The sequence below is a fragment of the Stomoxys calcitrans genome, chromosome 3, assembly GCF_963082655.1.
Source record: "Stomoxys calcitrans chromosome 3, idStoCalc2.1, whole genome shotgun sequence".
In the NCBI taxonomy this organism is placed as follows: domain Eukaryota; kingdom Metazoa; phylum Arthropoda; class Insecta; order Diptera; family Muscidae; genus Stomoxys; species Stomoxys calcitrans.
The window spans coordinates 173415009-173432782 of NC_081554.1; the positions used below are offsets into that span (position 1 = coordinate 173415009).

At 38.7% G+C, this 17774-nt stretch overlaps 1 protein-coding gene across 1 annotated transcript in view; it reads left to right on the forward strand.

Moving 5' to 3' along the window:
* LOC106083026 (protein dissatisfaction) overlaps positions 1-17774 on the forward strand; it is an 89054-nt gene that overhangs the window by 17162 nt on the left and 54118 nt on the right. Inside the window, exon 3 of the mRNA XM_059365697.1 lies at positions 2424-2585. Within this exon, the coding sequence (XP_059221680.1) occupies positions 2424-2585 (162 nt within the window). The remainder of the gene's footprint in view (positions 1-2423; positions 2586-17774) is intronic.

Here is a 17774-nt window from a genome sequence, read left to right on the forward strand (position 1 = left end):
ACGAAAATAGTATATCGCTTGCCTAACAGTTTAACAATATAAGTGCCTTTATCTGAATCCCATATGATCTTTATTGGTCTACGAATTTAAGTTTGGATGTAAGGTTTATTCCATTCTTAAAATACTTTATTTCAGCCCGAAATTCTCATGATATCTGATTTAGGGGTGTTTTCGGGGTTGAGGTGATGCCCCAGACTTTTGGCCCTGAAAAAATATCAGCATCGTGCTCTTCTCTCAAATACCATTTTTTAAAATCCCATATTGCCATTGGTTTAATGGAAGTTTACGCGATGAGGCGTCCCCAAAACACATGGCCCCGAAATTGGTTATCAAATTTGTTTTCTAATCTCAAATACCTTTCATTTGGGCCAAATATTGGCATGGAAAAATGTTTGCCCTTTGGGGGGTGTTTTGGGGAAGGGGTAGACCCCCAGAGAATTGGTCCCGAAAATGGGTATCAATTCTTGCTCTACCCCCCAATACCTTGTATTTAAGCTTCACATTGACATGCTAGGTAAATATGCCCGATTTAGGGGGGGTTTTGGGGATTGGGGTGGTCCCCCACATTGCAAATGCAAATTTTGCCCATGAATATTCCACTAAGGAACAGAGACAAACTTCTCTCATATCAATGAGTGCAGTCCGATTCAAGTTTTTAAACTCAATGATAAGGGGCCTCCTTTTTATAGCCGAGTACGAACGACGTGCCGCAGTGCGACACCTCTTAGGAGAGAAGTTTTACATGGCAAAGTACCTCACAAATGTTGCCAGCATAAGGTGGGGAAAACCACCGTTGAAAATTTTTTCTGATGGTCTCGCCAGGATTTGAACCCAGGCGTTCAGCGTCATAGGCGGACATGCTAACCTTTGCACTACGGTGGCCTCCAACATTATCCAACATGGTCCCCCAACATTAAGCCCTGAAAATATATCAGCAACGTGACCTATTCTCATATATCTATTTATCATTTATTTGAACCATATTGCCATTGGCCTCAAAAATGGATATCATTATCGATTTCTAATCTCATTGAAACTCCTTATTGCAAAAGTCAGCATATATATCCGGTTTGGGGTACTGGCCCTAAAAACTAAATATATTTTCTCCCACTCTCTTTAAGACCGAAATTGTCTTGGTGAGCAAATACGTCCTATTTGGGGGTGGTGGGTGGTACGTCCCCTAGACAGTTGGTCCCTAATGTTGGTATCAGATATGTGGTCTACTCCCATATTTCCATAGTTGGTAAACATGACCGGCTTGGGGTGTGTTTTGGGGGATGGGCGGCCACTCAGTGAGTTGGCCTTGAAAATATATATCGAATTCGTGTTTTACTCTAAAAGCCCTCTTATTTGAGCCTCATATTGCAATAGTCAGCAAATACTTTCTATTTGGGTGGTGTTGTTGGGGTGGAGTGGCTCCATAGTCTTTTTTCCTGAATATTGATATCAAATTCGTGCTTTACTCCCAAAGACCTTTCATTTGAGCCCCATATTGCTACGTTCGTAAATTTGTACCCTTTGGGGATGTTTTTGGGGAGAGGCGGCCCCCAAACCCTTGGTCCCATATTTCGATATCAAATTCGTATTCTACATTCAAATACCTTTTGTTTAAGCCACATATTCCCATGGCCAGGGTGGACCCCCAGAAACGTGGCCCCACATTTGGATATCAGATTCGTATTCTACTCGCAAATACCTTTCATTTGAGTCCCTTATTGCCATGGTCGGTAAATATGTCCGATTTAGGGGTGTTTTGGGGCTTGGGGTGGTCCCCCTAGCACTTGGTCCGACAATTGGATATCAGATACGTTTTCTTATCCTAAATACCTTTCATTTGAGTCCCATTTTATCGTGATTGGTCCAAATTTATGTTTGTTAGGTTTTAGGGTGGGTGGCCCCCCTAGGTACCCCATCCGAAATTTGGATACCAAATTTTTATTTTTAGGGTACCATATGAGAGCACACAAAATTTCGCTTAAATCGCACCACCCATCTCCGAGATCTGGCGTTTTGAAAATTAGGGTAAGGGGGAGGGTCCGCCCCCCTTCAGATATCAAAAAATGTAGTACCCTATTTTCACCACGGGGTCATTATGCACCATCTGTGAAAATTTCAAGAAAATCGGTTCAGCCGTTTCTGAGTCTATAAGGAACACACAAACATACAAACAAACACAAATTGATTTTTATATATAAGATTTGAAATCCAAAATTCAATAGTGACTTATAATTATTAAACGCTCAATGTCCGTGCTGAATTTGGGTGCATAAGTTATCCAATTTTCACCGGATTGTTACGAAAGGGTTTTTGCATATATACCCCAGGTGGTGGGTATCCAAAGTTCGGCCCGGCCGAACTTTATGCCTTTTTACTTGTTTTTTCATAGAAATTCTCTTTTAACCTTTTTCTCATTTGCCCTTTAGGTTGTTCGGGGTTCTTCAAAAGGAGTATTCATCGCAATCGCATCTATACCTGTAAGGCTACAGGTGATATGAAAGGACGATGTCCCGTGGATAAAACACACCGTAATCAGTGTCGTGCCTGTCGTCTATCCAAATGTTTTCAATCGGCCATGAACAAAGATGGTAAGTAACAAAAGGACTCCAAAGGACTTTTATCCAAATTCACTCTCCCTTTAGTAAGGGAGATGTTAATTTAGTAAGGCTAATTGTGTTTTTTTTTTGTTGTTGTTGAAAATGTTGGTAAAGTGATTTTTGGTTTGGTATTAAAACAACAACTTATTGTAAAAAACACAATGACAGCTTCCTTGTTGGAGCAACCTCAAGCGCTTTTATTGTTGTCATTGTTTTATTAAAGAAAATAGAATTAATTATGCAAAATACGATTTATAATAAGATGACGAGTAGCAATTTGTGTCGGAGAGCCAGTTTTCCTCCATGACAATGGAGATGATGTTGGGAAATCCTTTACAGAAAACTCTGCAGAAAAATCTCATTAAAAATGTAAATGTTGAACATGCCACAAGGATAATGATAATGCTTTACCACATCGAGCGATGATGTTATGCCTTTGGAGTGGAGCTCCAAAGGCTTAATTACACAGGTTGTGCAAGATGTCGAAATACTTAGAACAGCTTACGTTGAAGGTTTTTTTTTTAGTTTAAGTCTTTAAGGGAGAATGTTGTAATGAATTATTGGCATTTTTTTTTGGGTGGATTGGTTAAGTCTTAAAGAAATAACAACCAATAGAAAGTTCATGGAACTTTGCGGCTTTCGAAATATGACAAACTTTGGTAAAACCTGATTTTCGAAAAAAAAAATATTTATATACATGTATGTGTATGTATGTATGTATGTATGTATGTATGTATGTATGTATACCAGCCGAACCGGGCCTGCTCCCCTGCTCCTTCTTTAACTCTCTCATATCTCTGAATATGGATATCGAATTCATGACGCTGAACGCCTGCATTCGAATCCTGGCAAGAACATTGGACAAAATTTATAGCGGTGGTTATCCCCTCTTATGCTGGCGACATTTGCGAGGTACCATGCCATGCACTGTAATGTAAAAAATTTACGCCAAAGAGATGTCGCACTGCGGCATGCTGGACTCGGTTACAAAAAAGTGATTTGTGTTAGGCCATTTGTCATTTCTCTTCAACATGGCCCACATCGGTCCAGATTTGGATATAGCTACCATATAGACCGATCTCTCGATTTAAGTTTTTGGGCCAATAAAGGGTGCATTTATTGTCCGATGTTGCCGAAATTTAGGACAGTGAGTTAGGTTAGGCCCTTCGACATTCTTCTTGAATTTGGCCCAGATCGTCCCAGATTTGGATATAGCTGCCATATAGACCCATCTCTCGATTTGAGGTCTTGGGTCCATAAAAGGCGCATTTATTGTCCGATGTCGTTAAGATTTGGGACAGTCAGTTAATTTAACCCCCTAGACATACTTCTGCAATATGACACAGATCGGTCTAGATTGGGATATAGCTGCCATATAGACCCATCTCTCGATTTAAGGTCTTGGGTCCATAAAAGGCGCATTTATTATCCGATTTCGCCGAATTCGGGGACAGTGAGTTGTGTTAGGCCCGTCAACATTCATCTTTTATTTGTCTCTGTAATTTGGTCCAGATCGGTCCAGATTTGGATGTAGCTGTCATATAACCCGATCTCTCGGTTTAAGGTTTTGGACCCATAAAAGGCGCATTTATTGTCCGATATCGCTGAAATTTGGGACAGTGAGTTAAGTTAGGCCTTTCGACATTCTTCTCGAATTTGGCTCAGATCGGTCCAGATTTGGATATAGCTGCCATATAGACCGATCTCTCCATTTAGGGTCTTGCGCCCCTAAAAGGCGCATTTATTGTCGGATGTCGCCGAAATTTGGGACAGTGAGTTGTGTTAGGCCCTTCGAAATTTCTTTTTAACTTGGCCCAGATCTGTCCAGATTTGAATATATTTATTGTCCGATGTTGCCGAAATTTGGGGCAGTGAGTTGTGTTAGGCTCTTTGAAATTCTTCTTCAATTTGTCTCAGATCGTCCCAGATTTGGATATAGCTGCCATATAGCTGCCATACAGACCGATAATTCGATTAAAGGTTTTGGGTCCATAAAAGGTTCATTTACTGTTCGATGTCGCCAAAACTTGGGACAGTGAGTTGTGTTAGGCCCTTCTCTTAAACTTGCCACATTTATTACACTACAAAAGCCACATTTATTATCCGATTTCACTGAAATTTGACACAGTGACTTATGTTAGGCTTTTCGACATCCGCGTCCTTTATGGTTCAGATCGGTTTATTTTTAGATATAGCTACTAAAAAGACCAATATTTTGTTGTACACAATTGAACAATAACTTCTACTTATTAGTATTTGCTCCAAATCGGAACATATATCGATATAGCTGCTATGGGGCATAAGGTATGCATTTTTCATCTGATTTTGACGAAAGATGGTTTACATATATACCCGAGGTGATGGGTACTCAAAGTTCGGCCGAGCCGAACTTAACGCCTTTTTAATTGTGTTTTGGTTTCTCCTTATCCCTTAGAGACGAGACTTTAGATTTTATGTGGGGTCTCTAGAGCCCATAGGCCACCGAATGAACCCATCTTTATGGTGGGCTACCCATTTAACCTTAACGTGTTGCATACCATAATTAACGAGGACATTGGAAGCTAACACAGAAGGCCACATACGAAATTTCTTCGAATTCCTATTAGAATTTCGCTCTTCAGTTGCTTCAGAGTTCTAAGTTCTAAGTTCGAAAGATGGTGCTCAGTATGAAGCAGAGGGAACTTTCCTCATATCAGTAAAAGTTTTACGGCCTTATTCACAAAACTTAATGTATTGGGTTGCCCAAAAAGTAATTGCTGATTTTTCATATAGTCGGCGTTGACAAATTTTTTCACAGCTTGTGACTCTGTAATGGCATTCTTTCTTCTGTCAGTTATCAGTTGTTACTTTTAGCTTGATTTAGAAAAAAAGTGTAAAAAAAGTATATTTGATTGAAGTTCATTCTAAGTTTTATTAAAAATGCATTTTCTTTCTTTTAAAAAATCCGCAATTACTTTTTGGGCAACCCAATAGATTTGAATTAGGTTTATTCGACATATTTCCTTTATAGAACTATCTAATGAACCTATTTCAAGGCTTCAAAAGTTTTGTGAATAAGGCCGTTAGTATTTAAGTTTGCTGTAAGAATACCCTCTTTCCATAAGCTTAGTAATATGCATCACCGATAAATGTTCTTGCCGAAATTTGAGCATAAGCTTTTGGAGGAATGGAGTGCATAACCTCTATTTTTCAATGAAGTTTCATTCTTCCAACAACAAAAAAACATAATTTTTTAAATTTTCTTCTAATATATTTTTTTAATTTTCCATCTAGCCAAATATTGTATATGTAGAAATATTTTTTTTTTAATTTAATCCCAAATGGGGTTAAATCCATCTGCCAGACAAAATTTATTTCAAGCTATTTTCGCATCTGGAAAATAAAACTTTTCCCCATTTTAAATATCCCAGAATCAAAAATTGTTTGCGACTTTTCATAGCATTACCAATTAAACATTGGATTTCAAATAAAAGTTCAATGCTAACTTTAAAGCTTTTAAGCCAATATTAAATGTAGCATAAAGACACAAAAGGCGATTAGCTATGAACTGACCTAACCAGACCATTCAAATGGTCGACAAAAGGTGTGGGGAGTGGGGGGATTCCAGCTATTGATGAAAGTTTTCTGTGGCCATTTCGGAGGGCAATAGCAGCCCACAGAAGAGAAGGTATGGCGTTTTTAGCGATACAAATAAACAAATAATTGAAAAAGTATAGATATAGAAATATTTATAGAAATTGTGCTAGAACTTAGCACAAATGTAAAAATACACTCAAAGAAAAATGAAAATAAGAAAAATCTAGTAAGAATTGCGCACTTTAGGGGCTGAAGAAGTAAAATAGGGAGATCGGTTTATAGGGGAGCCATTGTAAAAAATTTCAGCCAAATCGGATAATACTTGCGCCCTTTAGAGGCTCAAAAAGTCAAGACCCCAGATCGGTTTATATGGCAGCTATATCAGGTTATAGACCGATTTCAACTATTCTTAGTCAAATCGGATAGAAATTGCGCCCTTTAGAGGCTCAAGAAGTCAAGACCCCAGATCGGTTTATATGGCAGCTATATCAGGATATAGACCGATTTCAATTATTCATAACAAAAAACGTCATGCAAAATTTCATCCAAATCGGATAGAAACTGCTCCCTGTAGAGACTCAAGACCCCACATCGGTTTATATTGCAGCTATACCAGGATATGTACTGATTTGAAGCATACTCACCACATCAGTTGAAAGTCATAACAAAACACCTCATGCAAAATTTCAGACAAATCGAATAATAAATGCGCCCTCTAGTGGCTCAAGAAGTCAAGACCCCTGATAGGTTTATATGGCAGCTATATCAGGTTATAGACCGATTTCAACCATACGCAGTACAGTTGTTGGAAGGCATAACGAAACACCTAATGCAAAATTGCAGCCAAATCGGATAAGAATTGTGCCCTCTAGTGGCTCAAGAAGTCAAGATCCAAGATCGGTTTATATGGTAGCAATGTGAAGACATGGACCGATATAGCTCATTTACAATCCCAAGCGACCCCATTGACCCAAATTTGGATACACGACTATCTACTCTTCTCTACTATTTTTTCGATCGGAAAAATATAGGACCAGGCCGTTCCCCTCCGGACTCATGATCCCAAGCTCTTTGGCTCAAATTTGAATATGTGATTCATTCTCTTCTCCCAATGATCTTTCATAAAAGTCCCATATTGTCCCGATATGCTTAAATGCTCGCTTGGGGTGTTTTGCGGGTGGGGCGCTTCCCCAAGACGCTTAATTCCAAACTCTTGGGCATGAATTTGGATATCTGATTCGTTTTCTACTCCCCAAGTTCTTTCATTTCAGTTCCATATTGTCTCGATCGGCTTAAAAGCCTACTTGAGGGTGACTGGTAGGGCACTCCCCCAGATGGGTTTGGTTAGATTAGTTTAGAGTTGCGTCCTTTAAAGACTCTCTTAGACAATTTGAAGTCCATTGTTATACCAAAGTAGCGGCTGACCAAGGCCTCTGGTGGGAATCGAACCCACGTCCCCTGTGCTGCAATCCGAGCACTACACAAATTGGGATAATTTGGATATCTGACTCCTTCTTTACTCCCAAAGATCTTTCAATTGAGCCCTATAATGTCCCTATCAGCTTTAATTCCCTGTTGGGAGGCGCTCCCCCTGGCACTTTATCCCCAAATTTTGATATCTGATTAATTCTCTGCTTCCAAAGGCTTGCCATTTAAGTACTATTTTGTAGCGATCGACTTAAATGTCCTCTTGTGGGTTTTCCATGTGGGGAGCTTCCCTAAATACTTGATCCCAAACTCCTGGTTCCAAATTTGGATATCTGATTCATGCTGTATTTCCAAAGACCTTTCATTTGAGCACCCTATTGTCACGATCAGCAAAATTGCCCTGATTGGGTTTTGCGGGTAGGGCATTCACCCCAGATACTAGATCCCAAAATCTTAAGCCCAAATTTTGATACCTGTTTCGCTATTTACTGCCAAATACCTTTCATTTGAGCCCAGTACTGTCCCGATCATCTTAAAAGCCCCCTTTGGGTTTTGTGGGTGGGGAGCTCCCTTGACACTTGATCCAAAACTCTTGGGCATGAATTTGGATATCTGATTAATTTTCTACACTCTAAGAGCTTTCGTTTAAATTCCATACATTCTCGATCCGCTAAAATGCCTGGTTGGTAATTGCGGGTAGGGCATTCCCCCCATATACTAGATCCCAAACTCTTAAGCCCAAATTTTGATATCTGATTCGTCATTTACTCCCAAAGACCTTTCATTCCATATTGTCCCGATCAGCTTAAATGCCCTCTTGGGGTTTTGCAGGTGGGGCACTCCCCCAGACACGTAATCTCCAAATTTGGATATCAGATTCGTTCTCTACTCCCAAAGATCTTTCGTTTAAGTCCCAACGCGGTATAATCGAGGCGAAGATAGGAAAACTGGAAGAAAGGAAGGAGGTTACCGATCGGATACTTGAGATGAACCGCGAGGTCGAGTGCAAGGCACTGCTGCCAGCGGTACAGTCTTGGATTGACGGAACCCTAGCATTACCATCTGGAAGATCATGTGACATGGATGGATCAAAGCTAGAGGACACAGTGGGCCTGGGGGTCTACATTGAGAACCCAGGGACTGAGATATGTTTTAGGGTGCCTGACCATAGTACGGTCCTACAGGCGGAGATCCGGGCGATCATGGAATGCGTGAGGTGGTGTGGTGCTTACGCTAGGACGTCGAGTGTGAACATCTTTACGGACAGTAAAATCGACGTAAGGACAATAACAACCAGGACGGTTAGGTCACGAACAGTTTTGCAGTGTGAGAAGAAGATTAACGCCCTCTTCGAGGATGGCAACATCCGCATCGTTTAGGTGCCGGGCCACAACGGAGTAAGGGAATCAAAGGGCAGACGATTTGGCAGTGAAGGTCAGAGGACTGCCGTCAATAATTTTAGTTAACCCGAACCCTTTCCGGTCGACGCAGTCCGAGTTAATGGCGTGTGCGACGAATGCTCATGCAACACTGTGGAACAGCGAAACGGTTGGTAGGACGACTAAAATCCTATGGGTGGGGATCCTGATAGTGAGTAGACGAGATTTTTTTTTCCAGGTTATTTTTAAGTTTTTAGATCCTAAACTGTTGGTCCCAATTTTGAATATCTGATTCATGCTACGCTCCCAAAGCCTTCTCATTTAAGTTTCAAATTGCCCCAACCGTCTTAAATGCCCGTTCGGGGGTTTTTCGGGTGGGGCGCTCCCCTCATACACTTAATCTCATTCGGTGCGGTAAGTGACAGCATGTGTAGGGCATCCGGGGAAGATGATGAGACGTTGGAGCATTTCCTATGTCATTAACCGGCTTTCGCGTCTTACAGATACCAGTACTTAGGTGGGGACACAATACCAGACATAAACCAAATGGAAAACAATTAAGGATTTTGTAAGTAGCACGGAGTTCTTAACTTCGATTTTCTTTTTCGAGGTTACTTTTTAGTTGATAGATCCCCCTCTAGGGGTATCTTGAAGGTGGGGCGCTAGCCCCAGACACTTCATCCTAAACTGTTGGGATTCCTAACAGTTCCTAAGAATTGGGATTCTGGATATCTGATTCATGCTATGCTCCCGAAAGCTTCTCATTTAAGTTTCATATTGCCCCAACCGTCTTAAATGCCCGTTCGGGGGTTTTTCGGGTGGGGCGCTCCCCTCATACACTTAATCTCAATCGGTGCGGTAAGTGACAGCATGTGTAGGGCATCCGGGGAAGATGATGAGACGTTGGAGCATTTCCTATGTCATTAATCGGCTTTCGCGTCTTACAGATACCAGTACTTAGGTGGGGACACAATACCAGACATAAACCAAAGTAGGGGCCTGGCATGGAAAACAATTAAGGATTTTGTAAGTTGCACGGAGTTCTTAACTTCGATTTTCTTTTTCGAGGTTACTTTTTAGTTGTTAGATCCCCCTCTAGGGGCATCTTGAGGGTGGCGCGCTAGCCCCAGACACTTCATCCTAAACTGTTGGGATTCCTAACAGTTCCTAAGAATTGGGATTCTGGATATCTGATTCATGCTATGCTCCCGAAAGCTTATCATTTAAGTTTCATACTGTCCCAATCTCCTTAAATGCCCGTTTGGGGGTTTTGCGGGTGGGGCGCTCCCCTCATACACTTAATCTCAAATTTAATAAGAATGTTTAACACAGAAAGGGCGTAAAGGGTATACAACCACGCAAATCTTGCCCCACCCCTAAACGTTTTATGAAAATTTGGGTAATAGGGAGTGTTCGCCCCCGGGGTATGTAAAAAACTAATGTACCCTGTTTTCAAGGCAATGAGCTTTCTTTTGCACTTGATTTTGATATAAAATTCCATATTTTTTTATGTTTTTATATTTTTTTCTAAGTTTTTCCTCGAGGGCCTAGCCATGCAAAATTCAGAAATTTTCCTCTACAACTTTAACAAAAGGTGGATGGAAAATAATAGTCCATGAAAATAATCATAAAAGTGAGAATCCTCTGTCAGAATGTGGGAACCTGAACACATTGTCCCAAAACGAACCACACACACTCACACACACACAATGGCAGTGTCTATCGCGTTGGAGGATAACAACGAATGAAGGAAGGACCTCCCAAGTGGAAGTGAAAATGGTTCAAGGGGAAAGACGGGTATGGCAAATGCGAAACAAACAAAAGCAACGAGCACAAGGTATGAGTATTTCGAAAAACCTTTATGCCATGATTTTGAAAGAGTGAAAAAGTTTCGATGTTCAAAGGCCAAAAGTGGTGAATTATGTTGAGGTGGTTGTTGCGGCTCTGCTGGCACGAACTAGTCGAGGCTTAAAGGGCATGTGGCATGGAGACTGCGGATGTGGCAGCAACATCAGCATAAACCATTTTTCCAAAACAATCTAATAGCGGATTACATGAATTATCCCATCTCGAAAGTGGAAAAGTGTTTACACTTTATGCCTTTATTTTTGCCCATTTCAATGGGATTTTCGAATTTTCTATGGTTGCGAGGGTGGGCGTTAGTGTGTGTATATGGGTCTAGTGGTTATGGTAGGTTTTTGGCTCTTGCTCTAATGTTTGAGGATGCTGAAGTTGTTGATGGTGATGGCGATGATGATGATGATGATGACATGACATCATTTTGGCTTAAACATGACAGCAACAATTGCATTATTTTTGACAAATAATAGATTTATAAACGATTAGGTTGTCAAATTGCTCATTGATTATGGGCAAAGTGAATGGCATTTAATAAATGCTAAAGAATTTAATTGTGTTTCATTGTGTGTGTGTGTGTAAAAAAGTGGAACAAAAAACTCAAACAATTTGATTTTTATGGCAAAATTTTTATTTTCAATTGTTTTTCCAACAATGTTGACATTCTTTTCAGTAAGTCCATTGTTACGCATGCTGCGTGGCATGTGGCACCGTCTTGTTGTAACCACATGTCATGCAATTCAAGCTCTTGCATTTTGGGCAAAAAAAAAGTTGGATATCATTTCACGATAGCGCTCACCACTCATAGTTACGTTACTATTCGCATCATCTTTGAAGAAGTACGAGCCAATGATGCCACCAGCCCATAAGCCACACCAAACTGTGACTTTTATACCAACCACCATAGGATGTTGTTATACTAATCTAGTCAATTCGTTTGTAAAATCACGAAATATTGAACTAGGACCCCATAAAGTTTATATATTCTTGGTCGTCTCGACATCCGGAGTCGATTTCGCCATGTCCTTCCGTCTGTCGAAATCACGATAGCAGGTGAAAGCGTACAGCTAGCCGCTTGAAATTTTGCACAGATATTTAATATTGATTTAGGTCGTTGGGGATTGCAAATGGGCCATATCATAACACTAATTGAAAGTCGGCTAGATTATAGCATTTCAACCTTCAATTCAATTACACAAAGGGAGAAAATAAACGGAAATGTGGAAACTTCTGCAATAAGCCATATTGGCTTTGAGATAGCTGGGTAGTTTTGATGTTAAAATGCGCCAATTTTGCATTTTAAATTCTTCCTAAAAACTCCCTTTTATGAAAATACAAAGAAATTGATTATATCTTCATGGCAAAAGTCTTCGAAGACTTATAGGAAATAGAAAGTTATTTAGAAAATTTTGACAAAGAGTCGTCACGTCTACTTTTGCAAAAGTCGGCTTTGATAAAGTCGAAAAGTCGACTTTTTGTAATAATAAGTCTTTTGCTATTTTCATAAAAGTCGAAATGTCTTAAAGTCGACTTTTTGCGTCAACTTGGGAACCCCATATTGTGGGTGCTTTGTTATGGCCTGGGTAAAGAAAAAAAAGGAAGTAAGTCTGTCATTTTTAAACAGACAGAGATATCTCTGGGAAATTTACAAAATTATATATGAAATTTATGGGCTCTAAAGGTTCCTGAATCCTATTAATGGGCCCTCAAATTTGGTCACCTCGGCCTTACGAATGATTTTTTGGGCTTCCATTCAATTCTCCTGCTCAACGTCACTAATGAAAAACAACCAAAAACAACAGAATAAGATTCCCAAGATTCAGCTCGGCCGAATCCCACCTTCATGGATTTTTCTAAAATATGGGAGCTGTATCTAGTTATAGTTATATAGTTATTGGACCGTACTTGGCACAGTTGTTGAAAGTCATAACAGAACACCTCATGCAAAACTTCAGCCAAATCGGATTAAAATTGAGGCTTCCGGGTGCTCAAGAAATCAAATCGGGAGATCGGTTTATATGGGAGCTATAGTATGTTCTTGACCGATTTAAACCGTACTTGGCAAAGTTGCTGAGAGTCATAACAGAATACTATGTGCAAAATTTCAGGCTTTCAGGGGAAAATTGAGGCTTTCAGGGGCTCCAGAAATCAAACCGGGAGATCGGTTCATATGGTAGCTATATCAGGTTCTTGACCGATTTAGACCGTACTTGGCACTGTTGTTGCAAGTTATTACAGAACACTAGAACACAAATCAAACACAAATTGTGACTTCCACGGGCTCAAGAAGTCAAATCGGGAAATCGGTTTATATGGGAGCAATATCAAGTTATAAACCGATTTGGACCGTAGTTGACATAGTTGTTGAAAGAACACTACATGCAAAATTTCAGCCAAATCGCACAAAAATGCGTCTTCCAGGGGCTCAAGAAGTCAAATCGGGAGATCGGTTTATATGAGAGCTATATCCGAATCTGAACCGATATGGCCCATTTGCAATCAACAACGACCTACATCGACAATATAACAATACCTGTGGAAATTTCAAGTGGCTAGCTCTAAGCGTTCTTCCGCTATCGTGATTTCAATAGACGGACGGACAAAAACAAAAATCAAATCTTCAATTAGCCGACCACAAATTAAAATTTCTTAAAAATTTACTCTAAAGACAAAATTTTGATATTGTCTCTAAAACGTCTCTAAAACGAGTGTGCTAAGTTCGGCCGGGCCGAATCTTATATACCCTCCATCATGGATCGCATTTGTCCAGTTCTATGCGCGGTATCTCTTTTTAGGTAAACAAAGAATATTGAATAAGAACTGTTATGCTATTGGAGCTATATCAAGTTATAATCCGATTCGGACCATAAATGAATGCTGAACATTGTAGAAGTCATTGTGCTATCAGTTCATTTGGATAAGAATTGCGCCTTGTAGGGACTCAAGAAGCTAAATCGGGAGATCGGTTTATTAGACACGTATGTTGAAGGTCATGAGAGAAGCCGTTGTACAAAATTTCTGCCAAGTCGGATGAGAATTGCTCCCTCAAGAGGCTCAAGCAGTCAAGATCCCAGATCGGTTTATATAGCAGCTACATCAGGTTATGTACCGATTGCACCATACTTAGCATAGTTATTGGAAGTCATAACAACACATCGCATGCAAAATTTCAGTCAAATCGGAAGTGAATTGTGCCCTCTAGAGGCTTAAGATGTCAGGACCCAAGATCGGTTTATATAGCAGCTGTATCAAAACATGGACCGATTTGGCCCACTTACACTCCCAACCGACCTACACTAATAAAAGGAATTTGTGCAAAATTTCAAGCGCCTAGTTTTATTCCTTCGAAAGTTAGCGTGCTTTCGACAGACAGACGGACGGACATGGCTAGATCGACTTAAAATGTCATGACGATCAGGAATATATATACCAAAGAAAAGGGTACTAAAACTGCCCTTTTCCAAAGGAAGGGCACAAATACTACCCTTTTCCAAAGGAAAGGGTACTAAAACTACCCTTTCCCAAAGGAAAGGGTACTAAAGCTACCCTTTTCCAAAGGAAAGGGTACTAAAACTACCCATTTCCAAAGGAAAGGGTACGAAAACTACCCTTTCCCAAGAGAAGGGTACTAAAACTACCCTTTCCAAAAAGAAAGGGTTCTATAACTAATCTTTTTCAAAGGAAAGGGTACTAAAACTACCCTTTTACAAAGGAAAGGGTACTAAAACTACCCTTTTACAAAGTAAAGTGTACTTAAACTGCCCTTTCCCAAAGGAAGTGCACAAAATCTACCCTTTTTCAAAGGAAAGGGTACTAAAACCACCCTTTTCCAAATGGAAAGTGTACTATAACTACCATTTTCCAAAGGAAAGGGTACAAAAACTACCCTTTTCCAAAGGAAAGGGTACTAAGACTACCCTTTTCTAAAGGAAAGGGTACTAAAACTACCCTTTTCCAAAGGAAAGGTTACTAAAACTACCCTTTTCCAAAGGAAAGGGTACTAAACCTACCCTTTTTCAAAGGAAAGGGTACTAAAACTACCCTTTTCCAAAGGAAAGGGTACTAAAACTAGCCCTTTCCAAAGGAAAGGGTACTTAAAGAAGGGGTACTAAAAAAAGAGAAGGGGTACTAAAACTACCCTTTCCCAAGAGAAGGGTACTAAAACTACCCTTTCCAAAAAGAAAGGGTACTATAACTAATCTTTTTCAAAGGAAAGGGTACTAAAACTACCCTTTCCCAAACTAAAGGGTAATAAAACTACACTTTTCCAATGGAAAGGGTACTAAAACCACCCTTTTCCAAATGGAAAGGGTACTATAACTACCATTTTCCAAAGGAAAGGGTACTAAGACTACCCTTTTCTAAGGGAAAGGGTACTAAAAATACCCTTTTCCAAAGGAAAGGGTACTAAAACTACCCTTTTCCAAAGGAAAGGGTACTAAACCTACCCTTTTCCAAAGGAAAGGGTACTAAAACTACCCTTTCCCAAGAGAAAGGGTACTAAAGCTACCATTTCCCTAAAGAAAGGATACTATAACTAATCGTTTTCAAAGGAAAGGGTACTAAAACCACCCTTTTACAAAGGAAATGGTACTTAAACTACCCTTTCCCAAAGGAAGTGCACAAAAACTACCTTTTTCAAAGGAAAGGGCACTAAAACTACCCTTTCCCAATGGAAAGGGTACTTTAACTACTCTTTCCCAAGGGAAAAGGTGCTAAAACTACCTTTTCCAAAGGAAAGGTTATTAAACGATTAGCCCAGGGCTAAATTGATGTATTTTCTTGTTTATCTTATTCTTTTGTTCCTTCATTCGTATCTATCCATTTGCCCAATAACAACTAATCCTTACAGAATTTCTAGTTGCCTATAAGTTAAACATCTTGTAACAAATTTTTTTGTTTTCCACTTCTCCCACATATCCTTCACTTATCTCCATGCAGCTGTCATGTGTAAACATATTGGTACATATTTTTCTTTTCGTTTTCTTTTCTCTCGTTTTGGTCCTTGAGCTTGTAATATCAAAACAACCAAACTTAGACAGGGTGTTGAAGTAAAGTTTACTCAGAGACCAGTTTTAGATGTAGGCTGGCAGCAAGTCATAGCAATGGGGAGAAAATTGATGTGTGATGAGCAGAAGGGAATTATTTTATTTTATTATACCCTCCACCATAGGAGGAGGGGTATAATAATTATGACATTCTGTTTGTAACCACTCGAAATATTCGTCTGAGACCCCATAAAGTACATATATTCTTGATCGTCGCGATATTTTATGTCGTTCTAGCCATGCCCGTCCGTCTGTCTGTCGAAAGAACGCTAACTTCCGCTAGCCGCTTGAAATTTTGCACAAATACTTCTTATTAGTGTAGGTCGGTTGGTATTGTAAATGGGCCATATCGGTCCATGTTTTGAAATAGCTGCCATATAATCCGAGCTTGGGTTTTGACTTCTTGAGCCTCTAGAGTGCTCAATTCTTATTGAGTATTTTGTTATGATATCCAACAAATGTGCCAAGTAAGGTTCAAATCGGTTCATAACCTGATATAGCTGTCATATAAACAGATCTGGGGACTTGACTTCTTGAGCTTCTAAAAGGCGCAATTCTTATCCGATTTGGCTGATATTTTGCATGACGTATTTTATTCTTACTTCCAACAACTGTGTCAAATAAGGTTCAAATCGGTTCATAACCAGATATAGCTGCCATATAAACCGATCTGCGATCTTGACTTCGTGAGCCTCTAGAGGTCGCAATTATTATCCGATTTGCCTGAAATTTTGTACGACAGATCCTCTCATGACCATCAACATACGTATTTATTATGGTCTGAATCGGTCTATAGACCGATACAGCTCCCATAAAAATCGATCTTTCTATTTTACTTCTTGAGCCCCCAAAGGGCACAATTCTTATTCGAATTGGCCAACATATAATTTAATTGTACACCGACCCGGACCATATCTTGATATCGCTCTAATAGCAGAGCAAATCTTTTCGTATATCCTTTTTTTGCCTAAGAAGAGATGCCGGGAAAAGAACCCGACAAAATCCGATCCATGGTGGAGAGTATATAAGATTCGGCCCGGCCGAACTTAGCACGCTTTTACTTGTTTTTGTTTTATTTTATTTTATTTTATATTATTTTATATTATTTTATTTTATTTTATTTTATTTTATTTTATTTTATTTTATTTTGTTTTATTTTATTTAATTTTATTTCATTTTATTTTATTTTATTTTATTTTATTTTATTTTATTTTATTTTATTTTATTTTATTTTATTTTATTTTATTTTATTTTATTTTATTTTATTTTATTTTATTTTAATTTATTTTATTTTATTTTATTTTATTTTATTTTATTTTATTTTATTTTATTTTATTTTATTTTATTTTATTTTATTTTATTTTATTTTATTTTATTTTATTTCATTTTATTTTATTTTATTTTATTTTATTTTATTTTATTTTATTTTATTATATTTTATTTCATTTTATTTAATTTTATTTTATATTATTTTTTTTATTTCATTTTATTTTTTTCCCTAAAAACACTTTACATATTTACACAAAAATTTTTCTCTAAAACAAATATTCGCCGACAAGACATACAAAACCTGCCAAATGACATTGAATTTTTAGCTTTTAGCTCTATGCCTAGCAAAATGCACATATATTTACATTGCCACATATGCCCAGAGATAGTCAAATTTTTTTGTTATTATAATTTTTTTTTTTATATTAATTTTCATATTCATTATTAAATATTTACATTAAAAATGTCTGTTTAAATAGGTAGTTAAAATAAAAATAAAATGTCATTTTATTAATGACTAACTGCATGGCATACAGAGATAGGCATTGAAGCGGAAACGGAAGCACACAAACTCAACCACACAAATAACTCACATATGGTGATGGCAGTAAAACTTTTGCATG